The sequence below is a fragment of the Eschrichtius robustus genome, chromosome 4 (genome assembly GCF_028021215.1).
Source record: "Eschrichtius robustus isolate mEscRob2 chromosome 4, mEscRob2.pri, whole genome shotgun sequence".
NCBI classification, from domain to species: domain Eukaryota; kingdom Metazoa; phylum Chordata; class Mammalia; order Artiodactyla; family Eschrichtiidae; genus Eschrichtius; species Eschrichtius robustus.
The window spans coordinates 111,272,117-111,289,827 of NC_090827.1; the positions used below are offsets into that span (position 1 = coordinate 111,272,117).

The following is a 17,711-nucleotide window of genomic DNA, read 5'->3' on the forward strand; positions in this document are numbered from 1 at the left end:
TTTTGATTTGTCTGTCAAATCTGAATGAGAACCTTGCTGGGTAGAGTATTCTTAGTTGTAGGTTCTTCCCTTTCATCGCTTTAAATGTATCGTGCCACCCCCTTCTGGCCTGCAGAGTTTCTGCTGAAAAATCAGCTGATAACTTCATGGGGATTCCCTTGTATGTTGTTTGTCATTTTTCCCTTGTTGCTTTTAATATTTTTTCTTTGTCTTTAATTTTGTCAGTTTGATTACTGTGTGTCTCAGCATGCTCCTCCTTGGGTTTATCCTGACTGGGACTCTCTGTGCTTCCTGGACTTGAGTGACTGTTTCCTTTCCCATGTTAGGGAAGTTTTTAGGAATTATCTCCTCAAATATTTTCTCAGGTCCTTTCTCTCTCTCTTCTTCCTCTGGGACCCCTATAATGCGAATGTTGGTGCATTTAATGTTATCCCAGAGGTCTCTTAGAACTGTCTTCATTTCTTTTCATTCTTTTTTCTTTATTTTGTTCCGCAGCAGTGATTTCCACCATTCTGTCTTCAAGGTCACTTATCCGTTCTTCTGCCTCACTTATTCTGCTATTAATTCCTTCTGGTGTCTTTTTCATTTCAGTTATTATGTTGTTCATCTCTGTTTGTTTTTTCTTTAGTTCTTTAGGTCTTTATTAAACATTTCTTGCATCTTCTCGATCCTTGCCTCCATTCTTTTTCCAAGATCCTGGATCATCTTCACTATCATTATCCTGAATTCTTTTTCTGGAAGATTGCCTATCTCCACTTTACTTAGTTGTTTTTCTGGGGTTTTATCTTTTTCCTTTACCTGGGACATATATACCTTTACCATTTCATTTCATCTAATTTTCTGTGATTGTGGATTCTGTTCCGCAGGCTGCAGGATTGTACTTCTTCTTGCTTCTGCTGTCTCCCAATTGTCCTTTCCTTGTGGTGGTGTGGACACACTGCCCTTCCTGGCATTGACATCTGACAGTGTATACAGATTTTTGCCAAGCAGGGAAACTCACTGGAGTCTTGATGTCTGAAGTTTTTATTGGGACTTCATCATGTACACCTAGTTGACTGCCCATGTGTCTGGCCTCAGCCTCCAGCCCCTCTGGAGGTCAAACTGATACCCCATGACCCAATGCTCCTACCCTAAATCACACTATTAGGCAATTTGGCTTGACCCATGACCCTAGGTAAATAAGAACACTCCTCTCAGGCATGGCATTCCAAAGGCTTAGAGATTACCTCCCAGAATGGAGGAGAAAGACCAGACCTCTCTTTTATTATATAGTTTGTTTTTCAGCCAACACTTATTAAGTACTTAGTGTGTTCCAGACACTGTGCTCAGTCATCACACTATTGTATAGGTGCAGGTGAGGAAACAGAGTTGCCAAGACAGGGTGTCTCGTCCAGGGTGATATAGCTAGTGAGCACAGCGCCATTTCCAACCTGTGTCTGGGCTTATAATCAATACCTTATGCTGCTCTTTACCACATGATTAAATATTGTTTATGACCTTTTGAAAAGTCAAAAATATTGAATATTATTTGCAATTGCCTGTAGGTAGCATCTTGTAACTTTGTTGCTATCTCTTGGATAGAATACCTAGAGAGAAAACCATAGGGGAGAAAAAGTAGAAGGTTTTAATGCCACAGATGTATTTTTCTGTGTCTCCCATTTTTCATTCTTTTCTTAGTATCCATTAAAAAACTGAACTAGCAGCAATCTCCACTGTTCATAATTATCCTCATGAGGTCATTTGAGTACCGATGTAGGAAGAATGCTCTCATCCTGTTAACACTCCACTTTCTCTAGCCAAATGGAAATTTTAATTCTAGATCCTTTATTGAGTCTTTTCAAGGTTTTTCCTGGACAGAACTAGATTTTCTGTGTACGGGATCCAAAAAGTAAGAAAATGTCTCTTTTGAGAGTACTAAGCAGTACTTAGTACCACTTCTTTGCTTCTTGCTGTGCCATGGGGAACTTATCCTCCTTCCTAAGGTAGACAGGGGTTTTAGTATATACTTGGTGTAGGGCCAATTATTGATTCTTCCCTCTTCCATAAAAGAAAGATCACAGGTTGTCATTAACATCTCAAGTTTACTTTAAAGTGTTGCTTCAGGTGAATTTGTTCAATTAAATAGTGGTAAAGCATTCATACCAAGTCTATTTTCATACAAATGAGGATTAACTATTTGTCAATGAAACATAAATAACTATAAGGCCTAATTTTTCTTTGCCTTTTTGATATGTGGGAAGCTGAAAGAAAGGAAAAAATAAGTCAAGAGGACTTACCTGGTGGTCCAGTGGTTAAGACTCCGCATTTCCAGTGCAGGGGGCACAGGTTCAATCACTGGTTGGGGAAGTTCCACATGACATGTGGTGCAGCCAAAATAAATAAATAAATGGATTATAGCCTTCACAAATGTCAATATCTGGATGTTCAGATACTGATATTTCTCCTGTCAGACCTACAAATACACTCGAACTACATTGATACTACTTTTGCCTCTTGATGCTGATCAAGCATAATGTTGATCTTATTGCTGATTGACAGAAGCGCTCATCTTTCTATTGACTTTCTTCCAGACGAAGAAAAGAACAAGCAGAACAAAACAAAAACTCAAACCAATGATCCCAGTGAAGGAAAAGCAAAAAGTGTACGGCATGCTTATGTTCACAAACCATATCTTTATTCAAAGTATTATAGTGATTCTGATGACGAGCTTACTGTAGAACAACGGCGGCAATCTATAGTAAGTCAGATTTGATCTCTTATTATTTTAACCTATTAAATCAGGTTGGCAAACTTGACTAGTCTGTTTACAAGGTACTGGTGAGCATTTGGAACAGTGACATATAGGTTCTACTTTCAGGAACCTTGTCATTTAACCAGGCAGAATAGACATAAACATATGATGGAGGCGTTTGTATCATGATTAATGTTAGTGAAAAACTGGTAACAACCTAGGTGTTTCATAGTGTCGAAATGTTTGACTCAAATATGGATCCAGCCATAAAGAGAGGTGACATCAGCCATTAACATAATATTAAGAGGGAAGCGCAGTCCATCCACATATTTCCTGCATTTGAAAATACTTCTAAGATGTGCTATTAATAGCTTTTTAGAGAAAAAAAGTGCTACCTTGTTGTATATGTACATCAATTTTAAGATGGCTTACGATTTCAGAAACGTTAAAATATGAAAAATTGTGCATCATAGATTGAGGAAATATTACTACATGAAAAATGACTTGAAGGAAGTGCACCAAAATGTTAATAGTGGCTTATCTCTTGAGGTTAGTTGATAAGGAGTTACGCTTATGCTTAGGATGTTTGGTGCTTTGAGGCTTTGAGTTCTGGGTGGGAAAGAGATGGTGGAGTAACACACAATGACTGGATTTTCCCTGGCTTTAAAATATGACTGCAGAAAGTCCCATGTCTAAAACCTGGGTCCTGAAATCATGACCAGAAAGTCACATTTGTTGTAGGACTAGCCTGTCACTTGAATCTGTATTTCAACTTTCTTTTTTGAGAAAATAAAAAAATTATGGAGGCCTACCTCTACACTTGATGCTCATAGATGTTTTTAAAGCTATCCTTTTAACTGAAATAGCAGTTTATTAAGCCACCACTTCCCAAAATGATACCTTTAAATTGATGGCATTCTTTAAGAGTAATGAAAAATTTAACTTCTCTCTCTTTTATTCTTCTGGTAGCTTCCAGATTGAAACACATGCACACGCACATATGCACATATGTATATAGTAGTAAATATGCACTTTTGCAGAGCCCTTTAATTTGTAAGAACATCTGAAGGGCAAGTGTACTTTTTTCCCCAAAGTGTTTTTGCTTTTGCCTGATAATCTGTCAGGATAATTATGAATATTTTGTGGTTTTAGGCTAAAGAAAAAGAAGAGAGGCTTTTAAGAAGGCAAATTAATAGAGAGAAACTTGAGGAAAAACGAAAACAGAAAGCAGAAAAGACAAAGTCTTCAAAAGCTAAGAATCAAGGTATGGGAGATGTTAACTTTTAATATTTTAAACTACCTTATATACTCCATTATTTTCTAGCTATTAATATAACTTATGAGATATAATTTTGATTTTATTTTATCATCATATCTCAATAAAACTTCACTTTTTTAAGTTACGTATTTTAAGGTATGGAAGATTTCCTTTTTAATCTGATGTGTTTCATCACTTTCTTAATTATATTTCTGTATCTAAAGTAAACATTCTATCACATACCAGATAATACACCTCACATGTTAGCAATTTATTTTCCAGTGATGGTGGAATGAATTATCACTGGAAAATGTATTGTTAACCTGTGAGTCCTCAAGCCTTGCAGTGATAATAATGGAATTCATCTATACTTTATGTTAACTAAAATGTCAAACATTTATCTGGAATATTTCATTGAACAAAATTGAACTTCCTCTGGACACTGATCTTGTGTGATATAAAATACACAGATGTACATATATGAACATTTGAAATAAAAAATATGACTTCTCCATCTAAAAAATTATTTTTATTCTAACACAGCTTGGAGATATTAAAGCCATTTTTCATTTTTACAGTGATTAGAAAATCTTAATGAAAAATAAATATTACACTGTTTTTAAAACTCTGTTGTGAGATACAGTTTATTGATTGCTTCTTTCCCAGGCAAAAGTAGTGTGGACTTAGAAGAATCATCAACAAAGAGTTTGGAACCCAAAGCACCCCGAAGTAAAGAAGTCCTTAAAGAACGGAAAGTTTTAGAGAAAAAGGTAGCCTTAAGCAAAAAGAGAAAAAAGGATTCCAGGTACATATTTTATCTGGCCACATTCCCACTGTAACATTCTCTCGGCATGCTGTCAGAAGAGAGGCTTTGAAAATGACAGTAAAGAGTGAGACCTTTAATGTGTATGTTATTCCATGTTTATGAAAGACCTTAGGGTTTCCTTTTCAGTATCATAATTCATTGTGTTAATATCTATAATATTTCAAAGTAGTGTATACTAATCTTTTGAGGGGGGCAGACTTTTTTGATAATCTGACGGAAGCTTTGGGCTCTTTGCCCAGAAAAATGCACATGCATAAGCACACAGTTGTCCCTAGAGTTTCAGAGAGTTTATAGACCCTCTGGAAGTACTCAGGAAGTATCCCTGTTCTGGACATTCAGTTACCTCTTACTGACAGTGACTGCTTCCATTCTCCAGTCTTTCCAGGCAGTTCACTTCACCAGAATCTCATACTTCTCCCCATAAACCAGAGGTCCGAGCCAAATTTTTTTTAGCACTGCATTATCATGGTTAATTCTATAAGAATTACAAAGCTGAAGAGATTGAGAGTGGCTGTCTAGGCATGGGCTATAACTTTGCTGTTCCATCGTGATGCAGTTATATAAATTTATCTTAAACTTGAAGATAGCTGAATCAATCATTTGCAGAACTCAGTGGGCGGAGTTAGCTCTCATTTTTCTCATAGACCTCATTCCAGTTGATCTGAATAAATAAAACTACCCTGTTTATTCAAAAGATAAGACTTTCAAAATGAAATTGTAGCCCATATCATATTCATCTTCAAGCAAAATTCAGGAAATTTTGTTTCAAGAATACTTTCCTATAGGGCCAAGAGTGTTCCATGTCACATTTGGGATTGAGTTCTTCACTGTTGACCAAGAATAGGATTTAAATTGAAATGCACAAGTCTCTATGTATAGATTAAGTGTTTATAGTAAAGAAAAGCTAAGGTTTTTTTTTAATCTTCCCGAGAAATTCTGATATTTGATTCAAAGTTCATATTTCACTTTTTCCCCCACCTAGGAACGTTGATGAGAATTCTAAAAAGAAACAGCAATCTGAAGAAGATTCCAAAGAAACCCTCAAAACAAATGAGGTGTGTCTTAATTAATAAAACCCCATTTTAACTGTTCTTTTGTTAGATATACGCCATTCAGTCCTTTGTAGTAAAACTTAGAATACAATCTGTTTTTTTCCAAGTTGAATAAAAAATCCATCACATTCAGCATTCTAGCACCCCCATCCTATTATGACCTGAATTCCTCATTTTGGCAAGTTGATTCATATGATCTTTTATCTGGATAATAGCTACTTTTCTACTCCCTTCCCTTCCCCCAACTTCCCCACCTCTTATTTCCTATTTTGGCAATAATAAAATTGCCAGGAATAATAATGAAAAAGAAAAGGGAAAAAAAGCTAAAAATCCCTCCGCAAATAGATTATCTGTTTTATTCTCTTCCATTTCTCATCAACATATGTTCATAATTTTGTAGAGTAGATGTAATCTTGCAAAGTGTTTTTAATGTTCCCTCTTTACTCATTGTATGCTGTAACTTCCTAATTATAATATTTGATTGTATATTATATTGAATACCATAATTTAAGCATTTCCCCCTAGTTGAGCACTTAGATTGTTTCTAAGATGTGATCATTTTAAATAGTAAAAATACGTACATAAAACTACCCCAAAAATGTTCAATAAATACATTTCTTCTCCTTTTTGCCTTATTTTCTTGGGATAAACTTTTGTTTTCACTGGGTTTAAATGTTTACGTATACTGCCGTATTTATAACTCTGTAGCTGAACTATCTTAACGCTTGTAAGGGAGACACTAATGGTTTAGTAATTATTTATGCATAGCCAGTAAATGTTCTTGATGTCTTTATCCAGAAATTAGAGGCATATTTATAAGTATGTCCTGATATTCTAATGGCATATCTTTAAATATTTAACTTTATTTTATGAGAAATTTCTGTGAAAAATGATCTCATAAAATTTTATTCACATTAATTGGTTAGAACTTACTGTAAAATTAGGTTGATGAAATCCCTGTTCTTTCTTTGAGGAGTTTAATTTTAAAGTACTTTTTTAAGAGCTTGCTATGTCCTGGTCCCAATATTAGTAGTTGTTGAAATGTAAAAAGGTGCAGTGATATACTTACCCAGAGACACAGAGGGCTTTCTGAGGACTTCAGCCCATTATTTGAATAAGAATAATTATAGCTAGTCCATAAGTCTTTATTAGAGTGTGCTTAGTCATTAACATTAATCCCCTCAGTGCTGTACTGTGGGGTAGGGAGGAAAGTTTGGATGTTTTGGTCTATCAGTATCTTCCCTTGGATACATCAACGTATACATACGTTATATATAACATTATTATTACCGTGATTTATTGTGTGCATTTGAAGCTTCCTAAGTAGCTTGTCTTGCAGGTAACCTAAATTCATGGAGTTCCCATAAATAATTTGGGTTTCTATATTAAAATATAAGAAACCTTTATTTCATTGCAAAATTTTTAAATTGCCTTCATTAGGTTTTCAGCTTTTGGACTAAAAAGAACATTGCTTTGTCATTCTTTCAGCTTATATTTATTAATGACCACTGGGCACTAGTGGGCTTTATCAACTTAGAGTTTAAGAAGGCCTCCTAAATGCATGGACGCATCTCAGGAGAAAGAACTACTCTCTAAAAAGATGCTGCAATGTAGTGGGAAGGGTACTACACTCAGATTGAAATTATCTGAACTCGTTGCTGGGTGTCAAGTTATTGAATCATGCTGAGTTTCAGGTTCCTGATGCATAGAATGAAGTTAACAATATCTACTGGCTGCTGGCAAAGGTTAAATAAGTAAGGTGTAACATGTGACAGCAGTAAACGTACTATATGCACCCAAATGTTAGATGTGAATATAAAAGTTAATGTTAGTATTTCTTATATTTTAACTTTTATTTTCTTACAGCATTGTGAAAAGGAAAAAGTATCTTCTTCAAAGGACTTGAAGCACGTTCATGCAAAGAGTGAACCAAGTAAACCTGCTCGGAGACTTTCAGAGTCTTTGCATTCAGCTGATGAAAACAAAAATGAATCCAAAATAGAAAGGGAACATAAAAGACGGACATCAACCCCTGTTGTGGTGGAAGGGGTGCAGGAAGAGACTGACATGAGAGATGGGAAGAGGCCAGTGGAACGGTCAGAAGGTGGCACAGAAGAACCCCAGAAACAGAAATGCACACTTAAAAATGAAAAGCATCCAAAGAAGGATGATTCTGAAACACCACACTTGAGAAGCCTGCCTAAGAAAGAGACAAAATCCTCCAAGGACAAGCCTGAAAAAGAGAAAACTTTGTCAGAAGACAAACTGTCTACAAAACATAAGTATAAAGGTGACAGTACACATAAAACAGGTGATGAGACTGAGCTTCACTCTTCTGAGAAAGGCTTGAAAGTTGATGAAAATATTCAGAAGCCAAGTCAACAAACAAGGCTTTCTTCAGATGATAAAGCTGAACGAAAAAGTAAACATAGGAATGAAAGGAAATTATCAATTTTGGGCAAAGATGGTAAACCAGTTTCTGAATATATTATAAAAACCGATGAGAATGTTCGTAAAGAAAACAACAAAAAAGAGAGACACGGGTCAGCCGACAAAACTAAGGCAGAGCACAAATCAAGAAGATCAAGTGATTCTAAAATTCAGAAAGATTCTCTGAGTTCCAAGCAACATGGAAGCACATTACAGAGAAGAAGTGAAAGTTACTCAGAGGATAAATGTGATACGGACTCAACTAATGTAGATAGTATTTCAAAAGCAGAAGAGGTTGTTCACAAGGAGAAGCGAAGAACCAAGAGCTTGTTAGAAGAGAAACTGGTGTTAAAGTCTAAATCCAAAAGCCAAGGCAAACAGTTTAAAGCAGTTGAAACAGAATCACAAGAAAATGTCATGAAACAGGTGACCACTTCAAAACCAGATAAGGAGAAGAACACAGAAGAAAGTGACCCAGATAGGCTGCGGAAGTCTAGAGTTGAAGACAGACCTTCTGAAGAAAGTGGTATGGAACCTGCATCAGAGAGCACTGCCTCTTCAACACACGGTGCACAGAGGGAGTCCAGTCACAGAGCGAAGTTACCACTAGCAAAGGAGAAGCACAAGGGTGATAAAGAGTCAACCTCCACCAGACTTGAGAGAAAGTTATCAGATGGGCACAAAAGCAGGAGCTTAAAGCATAGTAGTAAGGATGTGAAAAAGAAGGAAGAAAATAAATCAGAGGACAAGGATGGTAAGGAAGTTGACAGCAGTCATGAAAAGCCCAGAGGAAACAGTTCAGTCGTGGAAAAGAAATTAAGCAGAAGGTTGTGTGAAAATCGAAGAGGAAGCTTATCCCAAGAAATGACCAAAGGAGAAGAAAAACCAGCAGCAAACCCTTTGGGTACTCCCAGTAGTTCCTCCCTTCAGAGACCCAAAAAAAGCGGTGATCCTGCCTTGATGCCCGAGCAAGAGCCAATGGAAATTGATCTGGAGCTGGCCATGGAAAATGCATTGGAAGTACCCAAAACCCAAAACATCAGAAGCAGTAGTTCTCAGCAAGACATTGACTCAGAAAATATTACAAAACAAAAAACCAGCACTACAGTTCTAAAGGATGAGTTACGAACTTCCACGGTAGATTCAAAAACAGCAGCGCCAGCCTGTAAATCAGGACGTGGAACAGGAACCGTTGGTAATTCTGAAAAGCACGCTGATCATAAAAGCACCCTGACCAAGAAAGTGCAGCTCCAAAGTGCTGTGTCCAAACCGAATCCCGGGGAGAAAGAGCCTGCTCAACAAGGAACTCATGAAATGAATGTAGACTCTGAAACGAGTCATCGATTGTTACCTCGTGCCCTGTCAGAAAGCGACAGGGCACAAAAGAATTTGAAAAACACCACCAGACCCACTGAAGAACGTGTTGCCCAAGGAGATACTGCTCTTGAACATTCCACAAATGTAGACTCCTCCCCGTCCTTAAGTTCTGTGACTGCTGTGCCTCAGAAACAATCTCATGATTCAGGTGTAACTCCTTTAGTTGACAAAAGAACTGTTTCAGAAGGTGGCGCAGCCAGCACCTTGCTTGTGGACCACTCTGAAATCCCTAACCAAAGCTTGACTGTTAGGGAATCAGAAGGCCCTAGGACAAGTGACAGCAAAGAAGGTGATGCAGTTTCCACAGTAGATAAACCAGCAAAAGCAAGCATGGATAACAAAAGACACATTCCAGAAGGTTCCCAGGCCACTGTACTCCACAGCAAACAAGGAAAAGTAAACATGCCTCTTGGTAGTGAGTTAACAGACATGACTATGCAAAATGAGAATGTTATCAAAGAAGGTGGCTCAATGGACGTGGCTGGGAAAGGAAGTAACTTGAGTTCAAAGCAGACAATTAAAGCTTCTGTAGAAAATGGCCAAAAGGATGGCATTGCTGTTGATCAGGTGGTAAGTGTGAGTACAGAAAAAGATGCTGAAACTGTTGGACTTAAGCATAATAGAGGCCCAGGTGAAATAGAAAACATGCCAACTGATGCTGACAGAAGGAATGAAAACAGTGAGGTGGACACCAGTGCTGAAAGCAACACTGTATCCTCTGTTTTACACCAAAGGAGCGGGAAAGCTGAGACTGCAACAGCTGGGTCTGGTAGAGCAGAAAAGACTTCCATTGCCACCAGTACTGAAGGGAAGGACAGAGGTGTTCCCCTAAACCCAGTAAAGGCGGGGGATGCCACAACCACGTCTGCAGAGACAGCAGAGGGCAGGGTGGCTGTGCCTTGCACAAGCATCGAGGCGGATGAAGGCCTCACGATGGGTGTGCACTCCAGAAAGCACTCTCTTCACGTCAGGCTGGAAGCCAGGGAAGGCACCATCTTTGCTGCAGCAGAGGAGGGTGGGGGCGTCGTCACAGAAGGATTTGCTGAAAGTGAAACTTTCCTCACAAGCACCAAGGAAGGAGAAAGTGGAGAGTGCACTGTGGCCGAGCCGGAAGAAAGAGTGGCTGACCCAGTGACGGCTCCTGCAGGGACCACCGAAGATGACGTCAATAGCGCGGCACCCGAAGAGAAGGATGATGCTGTGACCAGTGCAGGCTCCGAGGGGAAGTGTGATGGTTCTTCAAGTGGAGACTCAGGACTCGTGGAGGGAACGGTTACTTTTATTAGCGAGGTTGAAAGTGATGGAGCGGTAACAAGTGCTGGCACAGAAATCAGAGAAGGGTCCCTAAGCAGTGAAGAGGTGGATGGATTCCGGAGAAATATGATGAGAATGGGCCCCAAGAAGGAAACTGAGGGGACTGTGACGTGTACAGGAGCAGAACGGAGAAGTGATAGCTTCGTCATGTGCTCAGTAGCTGGTGCAGGGCCACAGGAGGAGCGGAGGGTTACAGGGGCCCCTGAGGTCACAGTAGATAACGACACGCCAGCGGGAGCCAGTCCCACCCAGGAGGGAGGCGGGTCTGTGAACGACGGCCCAGAAGGTGAAAGCGCGGTCACCAGCACAGGGATAACAGAGGAAGATGGGGAGGGGCCGGCAAGTTGCACAGGTTCAGAAGAGAGCAGCGAAGGCTTTGCTCTAAGTTCCGAATCAGAAGAAAACGGAGAGAGTGCAATGGACAGCACAGTTGCCAAAGACGCCACTAAGATACCATTAGTCGCTGCTGGTCCGTGCGATGATGAAGACATTGTGACCAGCACAGGCGCGAAGGAGGAAGATGATGAAGGGGAGGGTGTTGTGACCAGTACTGGAAGAGGAAATGAGATAGGGCACGCGTCAACATGCACAGGGATCGAAGAAGGAGGTGAAGGGGTGTCCGTTTGTGAAAGTGCAGAAGAAGGGGATGGTCGGATTGGCACTGCGGTGGGGCATGTGGAAGCCGAGGCCGGGGCTGCCATCCCGAATGCAAATGAGAGTAATGTTGATAGCATGAGCGGTGCCGAGAAGGACATTAAAGATGCAGAGATCTGCTCCAGTGCCAAAGGGATTGTGGAAAGCAGCGTGACCAGCGCAGGAAAGGGCGAAGTGGCTCCAGTTCGTGAAGGTTGCGAGGGTCCCATGACTAGTGCAGCTTCAGATCACGGTGACAGTCAGCTCACCAGAAAAGAAAAAGTCGACGATACCAGTATTTCCACTGGCCTGGTGGGGGGCAGTTATGAGGCTCTTGTATCCGGTGCAGTCCCGGAATATGAGGCTCATCACACATCACCAGGCGAAAAAGCAGATGAAGGTATCATCACCTCTGTGGAAAATGAAGACTGTGACGGCCCTGTGGCTGCTAAAGCCAGTGTCAGCGTTACCAACCAGGCTTGTTTAGCCAGCGGTAAAAGTCAAGGTAAAGGCTTGATGATTTCTACTAGTACAACAAATGATTTCACCCTGCAGCTAAACACGATGGTAGACATGGAAGAAGGTCGTTCAAGTGCCCTGAGAACTGAAGAAAGTGTGGAAGGCCCCAGAATGAACGTGGAAGAATTTGAGGTCCCCATGCCTAGCGCGGTGTCAGGCGATGAGAGCCAACTCCCGGCTGCTAGAAACGAGGAGAAAGACGAGTGTGCCATGATTTCCACAAGCATAGGGGAGGAGTTCGAAGTGCCCATTTCCAGTGCAACAACCATCCAAGGTGCCGAGAGTCAGCAGCCAGTTGTAGCAGTTGAAGAACGAGCTAAAGGGCCAGTCTTGATGAGCGCCGATGACTTCGATGTGCCCATGCCCAGTGCACCTGTGGAAGTCAAGAGCCCCCTCGCTTCAACCAGCAAGGAGGAGAAAGATGAGTGTGCCCTCATTTCCACCAGCATCGCAGAAGAGTGCGAGGCCTCCATTTGTGGTGTGGCTGTGGGAAGGGAACATGAGCGATCCATCCCGGGCATGGAAGAGAAAGATGGGAGTGCCATCATCTCAACAAGCTCAGTAGAAGACTGCGAGGGCCCAGTGTCCAGCGCTGTCCCTCAGGAGGAAGTCCATCCCTTGGTCACACCAGCGGAGGAGATGAGTGACACCGCCATGATTTCCACCAGCACCTCGGAAGGACGTGAGGCAGTCATGGTGGGCGCCGTCCCACAGGATGAAGATCAGCCCACCATTGCGGGAACAGAGGACTTGAGTGATGCCGCCATCATCTCCACCAGCACAGCCGAATGTGTGCTGGCCGCCACTGGCCTAGACAGGCACGAAGAGAATCAGCTGACTGCAGGCAGCCCTGAAGGAAAAGATGACCTGTCACCCTCGAAGATGAACAAGGCTGAGGCCCCTCTGCCAAGCCTAATTGCTGAGGACAACTGTCAGTATCCTGGGCCATCAACAGGAGGAAAGGAAGTGGGCCCCGTGGTGGCAGTGGGCACCAGGGAAGGGCACGACAGGGTGTTGGTCAACGTGCTCTCTGCAGGTGCTGGGTGTGCATCAGAGACAGAGAAGTCTGGCAAGGACTGTGCGGGCAAAGTTCAGAGAGAAGATGAAAGCCCTGAGGCAGGGACGTCGGGGGACAGCACTCAAGGCAGGTGTCCAGCAGGCGTTAGTGTGGACTTGCCTCTCGACCCTCGAGGACCAGAGCAGGCAGCCAAGGACTCTTCCATCAGGGTGCTCTGTTTGACAGCCATAAATACTGGTGCTAAAAAAGCTGATGATCAGCAGGGGCCTGAGGGCAACTTGAAAACCACCACCAATGAACGTATCAATGGCCAAGAATCAGAAATTTCTCCTTCTCATATGACAGTCCTTCCTGCTACCTACGCTGTAGCTCCCTCGGCTCCTAAATGCAAGCAGGACTTGACTGTCAGGAGTGATCACAGTGGCAAGTGGACTGCTCCGGCGTCTGCTGAGAAAACAGGAGATGGTAACAGCATGACCATGTCCTTCCAGGAAGAAGGAGGCCTTGAAGTCACTGTTTCTTCTGAAGAAAATTTGCGTAACATAGGTGAGAATCTCTTAAGTGCAAATTGTCGCATTTTACAAAGATAGTTTTGTGTAGAGGACGTTTAAGACAATCTTCCAAAAGATGGTTTGGGTTCTAGAACGTCACAAAATAGCTCTCATCCAACTTGAAGGTCAAGCTTCTCTAAAATTGTGTTTAAAAGCTTAAAGCCTTAGACCTGCTTCTCATGTGCGATGAGGCCAGAGGCTGAGAGCCAGGTCATCAGCTGGCCAAGTGTTGTCTGCAGGACTGTTGCAAGTCACTAAACCTCTTGGACCTTCAGGTTTCTTATCAATCAAAATGAAGATCCCTTACAACAACGTATGAAATCACCCTCATTTTACAAATGAAGAAAAAGATTCAGAGAGTTTAAATAACTTGCATAGTACTCAGGTGCCTCTTAGAAAAAAATTACTTCTGAGCCTCAGTTTTCTGTTGTATAAAAGGGGATAATAGTACAAAAACAAGCATCATTCCAACCCTTATCTGACTTACAGACTTGAAATATGTGTCAGTTCAGTCTGGCTGGCTACTTCTAATCGAGGGAGCACGTTATTTTTTTTAATGGAGTTTATTGTTCATATAAATGAGTTAGTTTCTGGTTTAGAATTGTTTGAAAAGGAAAAGAAACGCGTTCCTTCCTGGTAGATTTCAGAGAGTGCTGGTCTTGTTAGAAACAGTTGGTAACTTTCAAAGGTGTAAGCTTTGAGCTCGGTCATTCATACGCTCCCACTTCAGACACATTACACCAGGTACCACTATGGATTCAAAGATAAATAGTCAAGATGGGAAAACAGCTGTGAATCTAGCCATGTATAGTACATAGGCCATGACACTGCAGTGTGACAGGTGCTTAGAATAGGGTTAACCACAGAATGCTGCGAGAACTCGGAGGGGGCACATGGGCTGGACTTGAAGGGATCAGGGATGTTGTCTTCCTTTCTACTCTGATTGTATAAATTGTAGCATCCTGGACTTTTCAACTGGAATAGACCTTAGATACCATCTAAATGCAGCCTCCAGAGGCTGAGGCCAGTAGGTTTAGTCCTGTTCATTGTAGGGACTTAGATAGGAGACATTAAGAAATGTTCCAAGGGTTGAAATAAATGACTAAAATTTTTCATTGATTTTAGCTTAGGGTAAATTGAACACTGTGGAAGTTTTTATGACTCAACCATTGCTACAGTCTATTATTCCTCCTGCCTCCCCTCTTTTCTTCCCCCTAAAGGAACAGAAATAGGAGGGCTTTTAGCAAAGGCAAGCTTGCAGCCTCTTGGAGAAAGGAAGGGTTTTCTTTGGAGGCTTACATGTGGGCAGGTGAGAGAAACTAGAAGTCACAGGACAGAAGAGAGAAGGAAAGAAACGACCAAGACAGGGATAGGTTTGAGTCTCTAGCAGAGAAAATTCTGTTCTCTTTTTATCCACTTCACAGTTTTTAACTTTATGTTCAACTTTGCTGTGTCAGCATGAAGCAAGTACAGTGAGTCTATTCACAAATCACCTTCTTTATTGGGAATATACCACAGTGGCCTAGAATATTTTCTTTTAGGGACAAACTTGATGTAGATCACTATAGAAAAATTCTTGGAAATAAGACATCCTCACAAATAGTATTGTATCATTCTTTGTGGGCAGCCATCTCAACAGCAAAAAAACATTTTCACACCCCCTCCACCAAACATGAGTAAATGACCCCTTGCCGTTCATCTGAGAATTTCCGTATATATTCTTTTTTACTGTTTTCTATTGACAGCAAAATAAAACAGCAAAGGAAGAGGGCATGGAGTACTAGATAACAACATTCTGTTACCTTTTGATTCAGGATGTATTTTGCAAGCAAATTCTTAAATTGATTTAGTGCTTTGAATTTCTGTAGGCACTGAAGAGTCTCCATTGAATGATTTGGGAGGATTGGGACTGAAAGCCAACTTGAAAACTGAGGTATGGCTGGTAATTCAGTTATGCTGAACTGTCAGTGGTGTAAGTACCTTTTCACCATATACAGACATATGTACACTTGAGCAGAATATATTTCCTGTATTCTGTATAGCTATGCAAGCAGAGTGTAGCTTCTAATTGTACTTAAGACATTTAAGTTTTGTTATTGTCACATCCTATAGGGGAAAAGCTAAGAACCTCAATAATCTCAGTTAATAGTGCCATCATCAATTCCATCCACTCAAACCAGAAACCCAAGAGTCACCCTCAGTCACCCCACACTCAGTCCATTTCCAAAATATAACTTGAATCCATCTATTTCTATTTCTACAGCTTCCACGTAATCTAAGCCACGACTTCAGTAGTGTCCCCATTGGGCTTTCTTCCTCTCCGGTCCCTCCTCTAGTCTTCACACAGCCCTGAGAGCTATCTTGAAAAACATGTCATTGCTCCGCTTGAAATTTCCAGTGGCTTCCCATCATACTTAGAATAAAATCTAGTTTGGGGAGTGTTTTTTGGTTTTGTTTTTGTTTTTTTATCACAGCGGGCACTGCAGTGGTTCAGGGTCAGCTGTGGTGAGACTTGAGCCCCTTGAGGAAGTGGGGCAGATCAGGAAAGGCCTTGTGTGTTGTACTCTTTTACTTTAAAGCAATAGGAGAGCCATTGATGGATGAAATTAGTTTTATCATATCTTATTTTATTTTTTTGTTTCTGAAGGTTGACAGTATTCATCTTTAAATTTCACAAACTTGAAAGTAGACTTTTATATTGTCACAGGATGCTGGGTGTTTTTTAATTCACTTGAGGTGAATTAAACTTACCTTCTTATTTCAAAAACCTCATTTAACTTATTTGTTATGGTGCTTTGGACTTTTTAGGTATTTGTGCCATCAGAGGAAGAGAAAAATCATGAAATTCCAGCACCACCAGGAAGTCCAAGTGGGAGAAAGCTGAGTGGAATCGGTAAATTCCTTTTAGTGGTTGCTCACATTACTTTTTCCTTGCATGTGGTTTTATCGTTTATTGCCACATAAAATTAGTAGCTAACTTGTAATAAGACATCGACAGGCTATATGGATTTACCTCTCACTTTTTAACATAGGTTAGAGGGAACTCTTTTCTATTTCATTTTTAACTTATACTTTTTCTCATGAAGTATCAATATTATGTCAATCAATGCTATGTAAGGTAATTGTTTAAATCCAATGTCTCCAAATAATTGTGGCCAAACAAGTTGCTTTGGAGCAAACCCTTGCTCTAGCTCACAAATGTGTCAGTGTGGCCCTCCCTGTCCTTTCAGGTGCTATCACAGTTCACTTCCAAAAGGCTAGTCTCCGGCCCCTGTTCCCACTTCTTTTAACCTCACGCTCATGGCTCCTGGGCTCTGGCAGTTGCCCAGTTACTGAAGCTACTCCCCACTTGCATAGCCTCTTCTCAGTCTCTCTGTGCGGTAGTATTCGGTGTCCACTAAGTATTTTTTAGGGGAGAGCCTCAGTGTCAGACGGGATTAGGACAGCGGCTCTCAAACACTTTGGTCTCAGGACCACTTTATACTTTACAAATGACTTCATCTAAATCTGATTACCTCCCAAAGGCCCTAACTCCAATACCATCACATTGGGGGTTAGGATTTCAGTATATGGGGTGGGTGGCAATATATTCCATGTGAGGGGGACAGAAACATCCAGTCCATAGCATTCAAAAACCTGAAAAGTTCAGGTAAAGCATGATCCAGGAGCAAAGACACAGCTTGCAAAGGCCCAATTTCTTATCTTCTCCTTTAGCCCCCAGCAGAAGTAATCACTTTCTCATTCTTGGTCTTTAGGAAGATATCTTTGTGCTGTCAATCATGGCTGAAATCCTGAGACTTATTCTGATTCAGTTTAGGTACCTGAATTATACTGTTCTATAATTTTTTCTTAACTCAGCCATATATTGTGGGCAGCCTTCATTGTCAGTGTATACAGATCAACTTCATTTGTTTTAATAGTGGTCTGTAACGCATTTTCCCATTTGTTATTTCAGTGGTCTCCAGTTTTTGTAGCTTTTACTAGCTGCAGTGAGCTTCCATA

At 40.9% G+C, this 17,711-nt stretch overlaps 1 protein-coding gene across 2 annotated transcripts in view; it reads left to right on the forward strand.

Moving 5' to 3' along the window:
• BOD1L1 (biorientation of chromosomes in cell division 1 like 1) overlaps positions 1 to 17,711 on the forward strand; it is a 54,825-nt gene that overhangs the window by 17,123 nt on the left and 19,991 nt on the right. For both annotated transcript variants that reach the window (XM_068543222.1, XM_068543221.1), the window contains exons 6-12: positions 2,571 to 2,737; positions 3,884 to 3,995; positions 4,656 to 4,794; positions 5,798 to 5,870; positions 7,734 to 13,704; positions 15,578 to 15,642; positions 16,518 to 16,602. In XM_068543222.1, the coding sequence (XP_068399323.1) occupies positions 2,571 to 2,737; positions 3,884 to 3,995; positions 4,656 to 4,794; positions 5,798 to 5,870; positions 7,734 to 13,704; positions 15,578 to 15,642; positions 16,518 to 16,602 (6,612 nt within the window). The remainder of the gene's footprint in view (positions 1 to 2,570; positions 2,738 to 3,883; positions 3,996 to 4,655; positions 4,795 to 5,797; positions 5,871 to 7,733; positions 13,705 to 15,577; positions 15,643 to 16,517; positions 16,603 to 17,711) is intronic.